At 43.2% G+C, this 16,309-nt stretch overlaps 1 protein-coding gene across 1 annotated transcript; it reads left to right on the top strand.

Annotated features, from left to right (window-relative positions):
- The first annotated feature begins 8,981 nt into the window (after positions 1–8,981).
- On the top strand, positions 8,982–9,917 carry LOC125080905 (centrin-4-like). Its single transcript, XM_047695098.1, is given in 2 exon segments — positions 8,982–9,130; positions 9,133–9,917. Coding segments are annotated over 2 exon segments (504 nt in total). The 5' UTR covers positions 8,982–9,048; the 3' UTR covers positions 9,555–9,917.
- The last annotated feature ends 6,392 nt before the right edge of the window (positions 9,918–16,309 follow it).

Raw genomic sequence — 16,309 nt, 5'->3', positions numbered from 1 at the left:
GTCCATCCGCCCGGCGCTTGGAATGGTTAGCAGCCCTTTCACAGAAGGCAAGGCCTGTTCCCATTGTTCTGTGCCATATGTTGCGTTTGGAAAGACCGCTGGGGACAGCTGTGCCTATCATCCATAGCACTGAACTAAAGTCACCATTCCTATCACGGCATGCTGTCTGCAGCCACACGCTCCTGACTGGAAAACAAGGGCTCCGAGGAACCATGTGAAGGTTTAAGGTACAGACAATGACCAAAAAAGGATTAGCCTGGGTGTATAAGCCAGTAAAAGCTTTCCAGAAGAAAAGTTAGCCGTAGGTGAACAAAACCTCTAAATCCTTCGAGCCAGCAATTCCTCCCCCTCTGGGAATCGAGCTTTATAGAAGAATCGTGAACGTGCCCGAAGATTTAGAAACATGGTCACAGCTCAGTGCTCCCAGTAACAGGCAAGAAATAACGTCAATGCCCAAAAGTGGGGGATTAATTAGAACCAGCCTAAATCGCTTACACAGAGAACATTTAATACAAGAAATTGGTTTCCAGCAATTCCATCTCCTAGGTAATCGCGCAGCGGATGAGTGAGTGATGAGGATGAATTAGGCCCCTCCTTGCCCCATCTCAGGCCAACTCTGAAGGACCATCCCAGAACCCGAGCGCCCTTTGGAATCAGCGAAGGCAGCCAGCGCGGAGCAGAGCACAGACAACCCGTGTGGGATTGTCGCCAGCGTGCTGGATCCAGGGAACAGAACGTAACTATCAAGATGGCATTAGCTTTGTGAAGGAGGACCCAACACCCTGCGGAGGCCCCAGCAGACATCACTACTGTGCTGTCTTAAGGTGGGGCTTAGTGTGGGCCACTGCTGTCTCCAAGTTGTTGCTGATGTACAACCAGCAGGATCACCACGGTTGGCCGTGGGGTAAAGGCTCAAAAGACTCAGGGACGTGGTGTGCTAGAAGGAGCCACTATGCAGGCAAGAAAACCCACGAAATGCTAACACTCCAGGGGAGGACCCGGAAGACATTTCTTACAATAAAAAATAGCATAGCATAACACAACATAACATAACTAAAATACAATAAATAAAATAAAATAATAATAAAATAAAATAACAAAATAAAATAAATAAAATATACATAAAATACATAAAATAAAATAATAAAATAAAATACAATAAATTAAATAAAATAAAAATAATAAAATTGAATAAATTAAATAAATAAAATACAAAAATAAAATAAAATACATGGTGGAAGGGCACCAGGACAACTGAGGGGTGATGTAGTGGCTGCCTCCATAGGCCAGGGCTGCTGATCGCCAATGCCCTTGGAGGACTAGCCTCCCTATTTGCAATGGGGATGAGTGGCACTACCCGTGAGTAGCAGGATAGGCCAATCATAATGAGCAGCAAGGTCAAGGAGGCCTCCAGGAGCCTGGCCAAGAGAGAGCTATGGGGATGGTTAGCAGGTGAGGACACCCCTGGCAGGAATAGGGACAGGCCCCTAAATACAGTACTCCACACCCACACAACTGGTAGAAATTAGATATGGTTGACCTTCGGGAAGTGGAGAACAGCTGCCCAACAAAACACAAAGATCTCTTTCCCTGCTTCCTCACTAAGCCACTTCTCAAACTGGAAACACATTGACTGAAGGAAGGCCGGTCCCGACGGGAAAGGACCTGCAACAAAAAACACAATGGTAAGTACACCCAGGGAGAATTCCCCCAGTCCCTCCCCAAAGGGACCACAAGGTCCAAGTTGGCCTAGAAGTTAGGTATGTTTGCTATAAATACAGCAGGCGACTCAGATCTACTCCATTTGGCTTTACAGATCCACTCTCCTCTCTGCCCGCTGCCCCCGAAGTCTGACTTGCACAAATTTCACCGATGGGCTCTCTTACCCTCCGACTTGGTGGGATTCAGCCAAGGGGGCCCCTAGCAAGTGTTCAGAGACAAAAAGTCAAGTGCAGACAGGCTATCATCCCTGGCTCCATCCCTGCAAGGTTGCTTCCGGTTGGATACGTCCCCCACCCCACGGCCCCTGATCTTCTATAAGCAGTCTGCCTAAGCTTCTAATTATTCCAGCATCCAGGTTCTTACTTAGTAAACATGCCCTCCCTGTGTCCCTCTGATGTAAGGGTGGTAAAGGTCTTGCTGCAACTCCCTTTACCCAGCCCCACTTTTATAGCCCCAGTATTAGATTAACCTCAGACTACCACAAGGTGAGAGTGTCCCTTCTCGTTGGAACCCTGCCTGGTGCCGCAGCCCAGACCACACCTCAGGGAGGAACTTCCACATCCGTGGGGAAAGGCTGAGCCAGCCGCTGAAGCCACCTTGCACAATCACTCCCTGTCTCCCTCCTCACTTATCCTGAAGTCCTACGCACCTTTGTGCACTCTGCAGAAGCAGCAAGCCCTGAAGTCCCAACGATTTCAAAGGAAAGTCCTTTCGAGGCAGGATTGATTGGAAGTCATTAATCCAGTTGTATATACGAGAATACCAATAACACAATATAAAGCATTACTTTTAATTAACAAAAGCAATTAGCACTAATTAAAAAGCTCTCACATTTGTCAAAGAGCCATTTCACCTTAATTGCTAGGTGTGCTAAATAGGCAATTAAAAATAAATTAAAGTGAAGACCACAGATAAAAGGGAGGCAGGCAAATATGTCTGTGACAGCACACAGCCCTCTGCTTCCAAACACGCACAAGTGCTTTCCGTCCTCATTAGGCCGACTGCCGCCTAGTATGCTTCCCAAGACACCATCACAGATACGTGTTGGGGAGGTGAGCTAACGATATAAAGAAAGCAGGCTTGAATTCTGACCTGGGAAGATAAAGTGCTTTCTGGAATTTTGTACAATCCACAAATGAGCCCTCACTTGGTGTCTCCTCTGCCACCTTCCACAAGGAGCACGGAAGCCACCTCGCGCTCCCAGGGCTTAGACAGAGGTTGTCTCCTCAGACACGCTGTTGTCAACGTTCAGGTGGACGGCAAAGATGTGATGGTAGTAAGTACACTCAGTAAAAAAGCTTGGTAAAGGATGTCATACCAGACAGAATTTAAAAGAACAAGTAGAATTTACATCAGTCCTTGAAATCCGTGTCGGAAATGTTTTCAGCAGGAAGAAAGCAGCAAGGTATTCTAGGCAAGTAGAACAGCCCAAACAGGGGCTCAGGACCTTGGAACTGAAATGGTTGGTTTTACATGTGTCCCGTGTGTTCAGTAATATTGTAAGATATGTTGATTGGAGGTATGTCTGTTAACTGAGTTGCCCCCATAAGGGAGAAATTGAATATTTTCAATAGGATAAATCATACAGTATTCTTGGTAACATGACTCCAGTGGGCCCAGCGATGGCCGGCTCTTCTCCAAGCAGGAACAAGAGAAGAATCCTCTAATTCTCCAAGAAGCAGCGAGCTTCCAGAAAACAAGCCTGCCCACATTTATGTAAATGTGTGAACATCTGTGAGGTGCCGCATCTCCGAAGCCTATGTCCGGGGGAGATGGGACAGTGACAGCAAATTACCAGATTAATGGAAGATAAAGTACGAGCATATAGAGTTCTTTACACGCCTTACAGAAATAAATCACAGTCAGTACTATTGAGCTGCTGTAACTTCCCTGATGGAAGGGCAAAGTTTGGGGCATTAAACTCTGTTTCAGTGGTTGATTTTAATGAAAGTAAGAAAATTCAAGACTTCATTATTCTGAAAGCACTAATATTACAAAAGGTCTTGAGTTGATGTTGCCATCCCAAATGAAAAATATCTACCCTCGGGGATTTCTGAATCTTTCAGGAGCATTGCAATTAAAAACAAGAGTGAGGCAGATGTGTGGTTGGGGAAAATCACAAAAAAATAATAAAATGACAGGTATCTTGAGATTTAAAGTCCAGGGCTCAACAGTTTTTACCCTGAATGATGGGACAAAGTCAATGTATTTCCATATTACTTTAATCCTAAGTCAATTTCAATGACCCAGGAAAAACTGAAGAGTAAAAAAAGTACAGGGAGGGGGTGCCTGGGTGGTTCAGTGGGTTAAAGCCTCTGCCTTCGGCTCAGGTCATGGTCTCAGGGTCCTGGGATCGAGCCACACATCAGGCTCTCTGCTCAGCAGGGAGCCTGCTTCCTCCTCTCTCTCTGCCTGCCTCTCTGCCTACTTGTGGTCTCTGTCTGTCAAATAAATAAATAAAATCTTTTTAAAATTTTTTTTAAAAGTACAGGGAGGAAGGAGTCATACACATCTCTCAAATTGCTCCCAAGCTCTGTTCCTGAGAAGATACACCCATCATTTGCCAAACCCATGGGTATTTTTCAGTGGTTGACAAAAGGGAGTAGCTAGAGGTTGGTACCTACACCAAGAGAACATCTAGAAACTTTAGGGGTGTGGGGTTATTGTTTGGGACAGAATGGTGGGGAAAAGTTGATATTAGTGTGAGGGAACCAGAGATGTTAGACACTTTGAAATATGCAGGCTAGACCGATCCAATAAGAGTTGTTCTGCCCAAAATACCAATAGCATCCCATTGAGAAAACTGTTAGAGCAGCACTGACTCAATTCAGCCAAGTAAACCTGTGACCATATACTCTTCTTCCTGCTTGCTTATCCTGCAAGAGTGACAACAGACTAGAGGAAGCCACCTGGTAAGGATGTTGTCATGCTCACATGACTAACCATGATGTTCTTCCTTTAGCAGAGATTCTAGGAACATAGAAAAGATGAATAAGATTTTATACATCCTCCAATGTAAGCCCAATCATCAAATGGAATTCAAATCAGAGTTGGACCAAATCAGTTCTTCCTAAACTTTACAGATTATCAGTATCTAGGGGCATGAGTACTGAAGAGTATGGAGCTTTTCCTTGAGATGATGAAGGCATTCTAAAATTGACTGTGGTGGCAATTGCACAACTTGTGAATATCCTAAAAAAAATTGAAATGTACATTTTGAATAAGTGAATTGTGTAGTGTGTGAATTACATCTCAATAAAGCTGTTTTTAAAATGGAGGAGAAAACTAAAAGGGTTTGTTGTTATCAGAACTGCTCTATTAAATAAATATTAAAGAGACTCTTTCAGACCGAAACAAAAGGACACTTACAGCAACTCAAATCCACATCAAGAAATAAAGAGCACCAGTAAAGATAACTACATGGGTAGTTATAAAAGATAGTATAAATATATTTTTTGTTTGCAAATCATTTTTTTCCTATTTGTCTTAAAATATAACTGCCTGATGCAATAATTATGAATCAGATTGATTGGTCCACAATATATAAAGATGTAATTTGTGAAAACAACAACATAAAAGGGGTTACAGCCATACAGAAGGGAAGTTTTTTTGTACTATTAAGGCTAAATTTGTAGTTGTCTGAACTGTATCTTACAAATCCAGAGGTTAATGGGTGGTCCCCCAGGGCAATCGCTAAGAAAATAACTCAAAAATATACAGCAAAGGAAATAAGAGAATTATAATTCTACACAAGAAAAATAGATTTTTATCACAGAAGAAAGCAACAATGGACACACAGAAAACAAATCTCAAGGTAGTTGGTGCCAATCTTACCTTATCAGTAATTATATTAAATGTAAATGGATTGAAATCTCAAGTTAAAAAGGCGGAATTAGACTGGCAGAACAGTTAACCTAACACAATCCAACTATATGCTGTATAAAAAGAATACAAAAGGTTAGGGTTAGTTAGATGATGAACATCTCTGCCTTCAGATGGAAGAGGAGATGCTTTGCGGTGCCTCAGCAATGGGTATCAATTTCCCATTGCATCCACTACCAATTGAAAACCAAAACCAAAATAGTACACCAACTGCCTGTTTGACATTCCCCTGAGATGCTAACAGATAAATTGCTAAGTAAATGTGCAAGAAAGAAAATTAGAGGACAAAACCACTTTTGCACATAGATACTTTCTAAATTTAAAAAATAGCATGAACCCAAAATCTGTGTATATATAATAGTCAGTTAAGGTTTATGACAAGAAGTCTTAAAAAGTCATTCTTAAATAATTTGTTACTTACTAGATAAAAGGATAAATGTATATGATCATTAATAAGTGAAGAAAAATATTTGATAAAACTAAATACCCATTAACTATTTTTTTTTTTTTATAAAAACACTTGGGGCACCTGGGTGGCTCAGTGGGTTAAAGCCTCTGCCTTTGGCTCAGGTCATGATCCCAGGGTCCTGGGATCCAGCCCTGCATCAGGCTCTCTGCTCAGTGGGGAGCCTTCTTCCTCCTCTATCTCTCTCTCTCTGCCTGCCTCTCTGCCTACTTGTGATCTCTGCTTGTCAAATGAATAAATAAAAATCTTTTAAAAAAATAAAAAATAAATAAAAAACACTTAAGGAATCTAGTGGCAGTAGAGAAAAGTCATCAAACTTGATAAGGTGTGTGTATGGGTTTTTTGGGGGGTAAGTATCTTTTAAATCAAATAATATTTATGGTCACCTCTTCTATCCAACATGACATCAGAGATGATAGCCAGGGCAATAAGAAGAGAAAAAGAAATAAAAGTTACAAACACTAGAGAGAAAGAAATAAAATGTTCCTTTTCTGCAGGTGACATATTGTTTGCCCTGCTTGGAAAAGTTTCTCAAAAGATTATCTTGAGCAATTTTTCATGTGTCCATTGGCCATTTGTATATCTTGTTTGGAGAAATGTCTGTTCACATCTTCTGCCCATTTCTTGACAGGATTATTTGTTTTTGGGGTGTTAAGTTTGATAAGTTCTTTATAGATCTTGGATACTAGCCCTTTATCTGATATGTCATGTGCAAATATCATCTCCCATTCCACGGGCTGCCTGTTAGTTTTGTTGACTGCTTCCTCAACATCATGCAGCATGATGGAAATACAAATCAAAACCACAATGAGATACCACTTCACACAGGTCAGAATGGCCAAATTAACAAGTCAGGAAACAACAGGCGTTGACGAAGATGCAGAGAAAAGGGAACCCTTACACTGCCAGTGGGAATGTGAGCCAGACACCCACTCTGGAAGACAATATGGAGGTTACTCAAGAAGGCAGTTGTGTGGTTGGGGGAAACCACAAATAAATAATAAAATGGCAAGTATCTTGAGATTTAAAGTCCAGGGCTCAACCCAGCAATTGCACTATCACATATTTGCCCCAAAGATAAAAATGTAGAGAACCAAAGGGGCACCTGTACCCCAATGTTCATAGCAGCAATGCCCACAATAGCCAAACTGTGAAAAGAACCCAGATGTCCATTGACAGATGAATGGATAAAGAAGATGTGGTGTATATATACAATGGAATGCTACTCAGCCATAAAAAAGGATGAACTCTTACCATTTACAGTGACATGGATGGAACTGGAGGGTATTATGCTGAGTGAAACATTCAATCAGAGAGAGACAATGATCACACGGTTTCACTCACATGTGGAATATAAGAAACAGTGCAGAAGATCATGGGGAAGGGAGGGAAACTAGGAAGAAATTGGATAGGGAGACAAATCATGAGAGACTCTTAACTCTAAGAAACAAACTGAGGGTTGCTGGGGGGGGGTGGTGGGGGATGGGATACCTGGGTGATGGGCATTAAGGATGGCACGTGATGTGATGAGCACTTGGTGTTATATGCAACTAATGAATAACTGAACTCTACATCTGAAATTAATGATGTACTGTATGTTGGCTAATTGAATTTAAATTAAATAGTCTAAATTTTTTAAACACAAGTAGTAGTACCCTGGATCTTGATATCCAACAAGATAGGATTCAGGCCTCAGAGCATTAAATGGGAAAAGAAGCATAATATATATAAATCCTATACTTCACAGTTAATAATGTAACTGATGTAATAAAGTTAATAATGTGACTGATGGCTATGAACCCAAAAACACAGCAATAACATCCATAAGCCAGACACAACAAAAGATAATGGGGAATATGACACTTGGGACCCAAACGGGTCGAGCAGACTAAAAATTAAATATACAGAATGCCTACACAAATAATCCTAACAAACTTAATGTTGTATATCATACTTTTAGTAGAAACCCAATTTACAAGATTTTGAGAAAAAAGGGATGTTAAAAACACTGCATAACAATCTGTGAGATCTAGCTAAAGTGATGCTCAAAGGAAAATTATAGACCTATGCATCCATAATGATATTCAAATATATCCTTCAGGGTCCCAGCTCAATACACACGGTGCATTCAAGGAGTGTGACTGACTATTTGTAATTCAGTGGAGCTGAAGGTGTGTGTGGGAGGAGGTGGCCAGCAGGAGCAAGGAGCTTTTACCACACCTATGCCGGAACTGTCAAGAAGAAAGGTTACTGATCCCAGAGAGAAACCCCCACATTTGCAGTTGTAAGAGACCACTCAGTGAGGGCTGTGGCCAGCCTCTCAGGGCCTCTTAAGTATATACATATTTTTTAAATACCCTTAAAAGGAAAACATGGTGAGCATGAGAGATAAGCTCCTTGACATGGGTCTTGGCAATGATTTCTTGGATTTTACACCAAAAGCACAAGCAACAAAAGTAAAAATTAAAAAGTGGAACTATGTCAAACCAAAAGGCTTCTGCACAGTGAAGGAAATCAACAACAAAACAAGATAGCCTACCCAATGGGAGAAAATATTTGCATATCACATTATCTGATAAGAGGTTAGATCCAAAATATATAAAGAATTCATTTAACTTCAGAGCACAAATACAATCTGATTTTAAAATGGGCACAGGAACTGAATAAACATTATTCCAAAGAAGGCATATAAATGGCCAACAGGTACACAAAAAGGTGTTCAACATCACTAGTCATCAGAGAAATACAAATCAAAACCACAACCAGATACCTCCTCGCCCCTGTCAGAATGACTATCATCAAGAGGACGTGGACAAAGTGGAACCTTTGTACAGTTAGTGGGAGTGCAAAATGGGGCATCTGCTGTGGGAAACAGTATGAAAGTTCCTCAAAAAATTAAAAATGGGAACTGTGTAGACTGCAGTTGGGCTGCGCGGCTGGCGGCTGGGAGGTCCCGGCTGACCTCACTGGTTGGTGACATGGCATCCAACTACTGCACAGGTTCAGACCAATGGAAGAAAAGAGCAGCAAAACTTGAACCGAATGAAACCCAAAAGCAAGAAATAAAGAGGCCTTTGATTTATTTGATGTTGATGGGTCTGGAACCATAGATGTGAAAGAACTAAAGATTGCCATGCAAGCCTTAGGACTTGATCCAAAGAAAGAAGAAATTAAAAAAATGATAGCTGAAATCGACAAAGAAGGATTTGGCACCATTACTTTTGAAGATTTTTTTGCCATAATGAGTGTAAAAATGAGTGAAAAAAATGAAAAAGAAGAAATACTGAAGGCTTTCAAATTATTTGATGATGATGATACTGGAAGCATAACACTAAACAATATCAAGAGGGTTGCTAAGGAATTGGGGGAAAATTTAACAGATGATGAACTTAAGGAAATGCTTGATGAAGCTGATCGTGATAGGGATGGAGAGATAAATGAGGAAGAATTTTTGAGAATGATGAAAAGGACCACTCTTTATTAATACTTTTTTTTATTCCTTCTGGAAAGTTGTTAACAACTTCGTATTTGCTATATGGTTCTATCATATCTGAATGTATTATCAATTTTTAGTTTATATGCACAGATTGGTCTCTTGATGTCTAATCCATGTGAGAAGTTTCATGTTTCTACCAATCTTTTGTTAAATCCATAGCATCAAGAGACAAAATGTAATGATTTCTGTGAACCATGGATCTCAAACCAGTATTAATTCTAACTGCTACTTTTAGAGCTCTAGGGTCTAAAGACTTAGAATTTTTTTAAGTTTAATGAAACTGACCCCACATCCAAATGAATTTTGCAAACAAGCAATTAGTTTCCCTATTATTTTCCTTTTGTGCAACTCTTTAAATCGGATAAATATTTGCTTTTTAATCAGTTATTCAGATATGTTAAGTATTAAGTAAAATTGCCTAGCACTATATTATTTGCTAGTTTTTCTCTTATAAGGAAATTCAAAGCAGCACTGTACTGTGTAGATTTTCCTATAAGTTTGACCCCTCGTGTGAGCATTTAATCTGCATGGGAGGTGCTAGGGATTTTACACATGTTATCTCAGTGTTACAACTTAGAAGCTGGTAGTATTAGCTCCATTTTACTACATAGGAGAAAACTAAAGTTCAGAGAACTTAAAAATTGCCCAGTTGTTCATAGATAATAAATAAAACATGGATAAATCTTGGATCGTTATGCTTCACTATGCAGCTTCCCTATAGAAAACAAAAATCTCAGGATAACTTAAATATATATTTTCTAACTCAAAAAAAAAAAAATTAAAAATGGAACTACCATATGATGCAACAATCCCACTTCTGGGTGTTTATCCAGAAGAGTTGAAACCGAGATCTCTAAGAGACAGCTATCCGCACTCCTGTGTTCGTGGCAACACTAATCACGATAGCCAAGATATGGAAGCGACCTGAGCATCCACTGGTGGACGGACGGATAAAGAAGGTGTGGTATATACAATAGAATATTATTCATCCCTTCAAAAGAGTGAAATTGGGCCATCGGTGACAACCTGGATGAATTTGGAGGACATCGTGTTGACCAAAATAAGGCCAGGAAGGATAGACACAGCGTGATTCCACTTTCGTAAGGAATCTAAACTAGTCCAAGTCATGGCGCCAGTAGAATGGTGGGCCTCCATCCTCTCTTTGCCCTTTAACCATTCCTAATCTAACCCACAGGGACTCTGGAGGCTGAAGCCCACTTGTCCTTGTGTTCGAAGATGAGCCCGACAGCCTGCTAGGACCGTGGCTAACCAGATGTAAATTGCAGACCGGAGGGCCGCACACCTGGCTTCCATAGACCTGCCTTCCCAGGCCTAGCACAGGGCTTCAAAGACCACATCTTTAAAACAAATGAGGAGTGCAGGCTGGCCCATGACGGCTGCTCCAGAGAACACATTTGCCTTGACTCAAGGTACCAAGACGGTATTTCTGGCAATCCAGGGGTGGGCAAGAAAGCTGTTTAATAAAGGGTATGTTTCTGGCCGAAGTTCTCATAAATCACATGGGCAGTCACCAGCTCTGATGACTCTCATGGTCAGATGGAAACTGCATTTGACCTTGCAGCCCATTTCCTCTCAAATAAGAGTGCCAGAAGACATTTTCCCACCTGAAGTTACTGTGAAATACAGGCATCGGGTTCTCGAGACTTGAGAGAGCTGGAGCTTACTGTGGAGATTCATGGCCTTGTTCTCAAAAAAGCATAGAAAACCTCTGCACTGCGGCTAACGTTGCATTAGCCCAGCCCGCGCCGGGCTCCCAGGAGTGTCTGCAGAATTCTGGATGCCAGGAACAAGCATGGGATAAGGGGACGTACGATCCAAGCTTGCTCGAGTCCAGTTTCTAACAGTGCTGGAAACTAAATTCCTCAAGAAGCCTTGACTGTCGGGCTATCACGACATAAGCGTGACCAGTGTCATGGATCAAACAGGCTCCCCCTGAACCCCTGCTTCAATTCTGTCATCTCTGCCCAGCCTGTACTACAGTAGGTTTCCCCGGTGAGTTTCCTTGAATTTCTGCGCAGTCCCAAGGCTGCCTGAGAAAGACAGGAGATAGGCAATGTCAGCATGAAATGGGAGATGGAAAAGCTAACAGCTTCTATCGCTGCAGAAGCCTCGCCCTGCCAAGGAATTCCCTACACCAAGGACCATGGGATGTGGACCCCGATGATGTGTCCGCGGTCCTACAGGTGAGCTGCCGAGACTAACAGGTAGGCGGACTTCTTACAGAGCCCACCTGAGCCCCATCCGCTTTCTGTGTGCACCCGCCGCGCAAGAAAGGGCCCACGTTCCAGGTTCGCATGACTCTGGACAACTTCCCACCATGCACGTGCTCACAGGGCACACACACTGCCCTGGACACTGAGGATAGGGCTGGAAAGGGTGAAAAACCTCTAGGCCACGAGCTTTTGCTTCCCTGCGGAAGACAAAACAAGAAATGACCAACTCTTCCGTTGCAAGCATTAAAGGTGTAGATGGTGATCAGGCCAGTAAACAAAACCCCCAGGGATCCGGACCATGAGGAATGTCAAAGCCTTTCTCCTTATCAAATTCGGTCAGGCTCCTCTCACCCCATTTCCAATTAGACCTGGCCCTCCGGCCCCATCCTTGCTGGATGTGCAGAACCTACTTTTCGCAAGAATCCTGCTAAGGTCCTAGAAAGAGAATCCCTCAGCCTTGACACCTGGTCTCCCTGGCCTGCCTGCAGCAGGAATCCCATGAGGTCAGCAGCATACCTGGGCCATCCCCTCCCCCCCGACATCTCCTCTTACTCACTTTCCATCCACTGACCCCTCCCTGACCCTGCTGCTTACCTATAAATGCTCACTTGTCCTTGTGTTCGCAGATGAGCCCAACTGCTCTCCCTGTCGTAACCCTCGACCCCTATCGCATCGGTCCTCAATAAGATTTCCTTCCTCTTTCAACAAGTAGCAGCATAAATTTTCCACTAACAAAATCCAAAGGAAGAGGTGTATTGTTTTTGATAAGTGGGTAAGGCAAGGCTTCTCTCACAGCCTCTCATAGCCTCGTCCTAGAAGGACGAGGAAGGGGGAAGGACAGCAGCAGGTGTGAGGCTGGCTCTGGTGTGTCCCCAAGCGTCACTTGCAGGGCTAAGGCAGAACCACCTGTGTGATGGGGTCCAGGGGCTGGGAGCTGCTGAGGAGGTGGGCAGGGCCACATCTTGCTGGCAGGAATACCCACGGATCGTGGGAAGGGAGAGCCACGGCAGGTTTGTGAGGAGCGGCGTTTCATGCTCCAAGAGCCTCTCCAGGAGAAGGCGGGAGTTAACTTCGGGGTTTATATCCACTATCCCTCTGAGGCCGAGCATACACCACGCACTGGCCCACAGCAGATTCATGGTTTGTCTAAAATTGTTGGCTCAAGACTCCAGAAGAGCTAACGAGCATTGAAGTTTCCCGTGAGGAGCTGGAAAAGGACGCGGGATAAGCCTACAGCCTGACTTCGGAAGCTCTCTTTATTGAACAGTGTCGCGGGCAGCTCGAGGGACCCGGGCTTCATTACCAGGCGCAGCTGTGCCCAGCTCTGTCCTCAGCACACGGCTGTTTGGAGGGAGGCCAGATCCCCCAAGAGTCAGAGAAGACAGTGTGTGGGCTTTAGAAAAGCTGAGACACCCCGCCGGTGCGGAATAGCGTTTTCAAAGCAGCCCGTCCAGTAAGAGCAAAGCAGGGCTGAGTGGAGGGAACGATTAGGACTGGTTCGTTTATTTCCCACACACCCACCTCCCCTTTACCCCGCACCTACTCATGGGTCACCGGGCGAAGAGCAAACCCAGGGGCCGGGGCTTCTCACATCGTAAGAACGCTTCCTCAGACGGTAAGATGACAGTATGTCAGAGGACACCCAGACACCAGAGCAGCACACGAAAAGGAGCTCGGCCCCATTCATGGGAGAAACACGGGTCAAAACCACACAAAGATGCTGTGTCACACCCACTACGATGGCTGTAATTTTTTAAAAATTAAAAATAACAAGTGTGGGTGAGGATGTGGACAAGTTCAAAGCCTCATACACTGCTGGTGGGAATCACACGCGGTGCGGCCACTGCAGAAACCAGCTGGGTGGTCCCTTAAAAAATTAAATATAGAGGGGCGCCTGGTGGCTCAGTCAGTTGAGCGTCCAACTCTGGATCTCAGCTCAGGTCTTGATAGCAGGGTCATGGGTTCAAACCCCATGGTGGGCTCAATGCTAAGCATGGATCCTACTTAAAATATAGGATATATTTTATATATTAGAATATATTTTATATGTTTTTATACATTTATAAATATATTTTTATATAAAATATATTTTATATATTCTATAAGACATAGAATATAGAATTAAATATAAAATACTGTATGATCCAGAAACCCCACTCCTGAGTATATACCCAAAGAGTTGAAAACAGGGACTCCAATGCATGCACACACATGATCGTAGCAGCACCATTCACAGTAGACAAAAGGTAGAAACAAGCCAGTGACCATCAGTGGATAGAGGGGTAAAAAACCTGTGGCATGTCCATACGATGCCGTCTTCTTCATCCATCAGAAGGAAGGAAGTCCCTCTGTAGGCTACAACACAGACAAGCCTCCAAACCACAACACTGAGTGAAAGCCGTCGTGAAAGATCACTTGTCATGTGATCCCACTTCCATGAAATATACACAACAGGTAAAGCACCGGGACGAAAAGCGGACCGGCGCTTGCCAGGGACTGGGGGCAGAAGGGGAGAATGGGAGCTAACTGCCTCATGGGCACAGTTTCCTTTTGGGGTCATGAAAATGGTTTTGCACTGAATGTGGTGGAGGTCACAGAGTGATGTGACTGTACTAGAAGTCAGTGACTCATGCACTTAACGTAATCAATGTTATGTGATGAGATTTTATATCAAGATTTTTTTGAAAGTTTACATTCAGCCAACACTTCTGAAACAAAACTGCTCAGCCCCCCATGACTCAGTTTTCAACATCCCTAGGTCAAAAGAGCCCCATCATTCCGCAGCGGTTGACCTTGTCCTTGGCCCAACCTCGCCTTCAAGCCTGCCCGCCAGAGGGGTGGTCCATGGGGCAGAAATAGTAATACCTCGTGGTTCCTCTCTTACCTTTGAGGACGTGTTATAGGGACAGTGTTCACATCAAGGATTCTTCAAGAACCAAATATGGAAAGCAGTGGTGTGATCTCGGGCACTGACTGACCTTGAATGTGGACCCATTAATATCTTTGACCCTAAGGAACCACACCAAATCTTCTTACCAAACCTCGAGAGCTTTTTGAGGATCAGATGCAATGTTACAGGTAAGTCAGTTCTGAATAGAGTCAAACATGATAAAAAAGATTTTGGATTTATTCTAATTCTAGGTACAATATCTTCTCTTCCCCTTTCAGATGTGTGACTAGTGAAATATCACTGGAAATCAAATATTCTGATTTATATCAAGCTGCCACACACATGAATTACAAATGCACTGGGAACAGACAGACAAACACCCTCTTTCCCACTCATAAATTACTGAAAACTGATGAAGTTCATCTCCGAATATCAAGAAGGTGCTTCGTGGTCAGTGTGTACACCACCAACCATCCCGCAGAAGATGTGGGAAAAGTCAATGGGGATTTGGAGTTAACGGGATGTCAAATACTGATGTGCTTAGAGACACTTTGGTTTATAAGAAAAGACAAAATCACAATGAATGAGCCATATTTAACAAAAAGCTAACTTCTGGCCCAAGTGTGTATATTTTCAGGGACTTGGATAAGAGCCCCAGCCATCCACTACCTGTCCCTCTTGCTCTGAATTCTTTTCTTCTCCTTTCATAGAAACCAGAGAAAGAGGACGGCACCTACCTGGAGAAGATTCCAGCAGTGACTTCTTTAAGAAGACAAAAGTGATACCTGCCAAGTGCCCACTAATATATTGAGAGGAGATTTGCACAATGGGGAGAGAATTTGGGGTTGAGTTAGTGATAAGTACCTATAGCAACAAGGAAAGAACAAGAAGGAGGTAGAAGTGGAGGATGAGGAGGAATGAGGAAGGAAGGGAGAAAGGGATGAATGGAGGGAGGGAAAAGGAAGAGAAGGAAGGAAGGAAGCTATCCGATACCAGAAAGAAAAAGAAACTACACCATGCCACAAAGCCCAACTCTAAATAGGATTTACATGGTCACAGTAACATCAGCACCAACATGTGAGTCAAGCCCAGTGCAGGCTCCCCAAGGTAGCCACTGGGCACTTTCACGTTCACAGAATAAAAGGAGGAAAAGTAGCAGAGACACAGCAAAACTCCATTAAGGTGAACTTGCCCCTAATTGCTTCAAATTATTGATCAAATACTCGGCAAGAAATATAACTTTAAAAGCTCCCAGCCACATGCAATAACTCAAGCCATTAACAATGTGTTGCCAAGTGGAAGGCTCTTGAGCACCTGCTTTAATGAAAATAATTATAATTAGCAAACTGATTAGAGTCAAAAGCTGCTACTTGAAAGTGGTCTTTCTGAAATAAGATGAGCCTTCCCCCGGGCATTCTAATCATTAGTAATCTGCTCAGACTTAAAGATAAAGCCTCCGAACACAGCTGATGTGGGGGGTTGCTTGCAGTGGGCACTGGATGTGTTGCCTGCCCAGGATCCCTTTTCCCTTTTTCTGATAAAGAGTGAGTGGCCTTTTGGAACACCACCTTTCCCCCATTCTGCGTCCCTTGCTCGGATATGGCTCTCTCCGCCTCTGC

The sequence above is a fragment of the Lutra lutra genome, chromosome 11 (genome assembly GCF_902655055.1).
Source record: "Lutra lutra chromosome 11, mLutLut1.2, whole genome shotgun sequence".
Taxonomy (NCBI): domain Eukaryota; kingdom Metazoa; phylum Chordata; class Mammalia; order Carnivora; family Mustelidae; genus Lutra; species Lutra lutra.
Note: the sequence above shows the minus strand (reverse complement) of the source record. Positions and strands in the feature narration are given on the sequence as shown.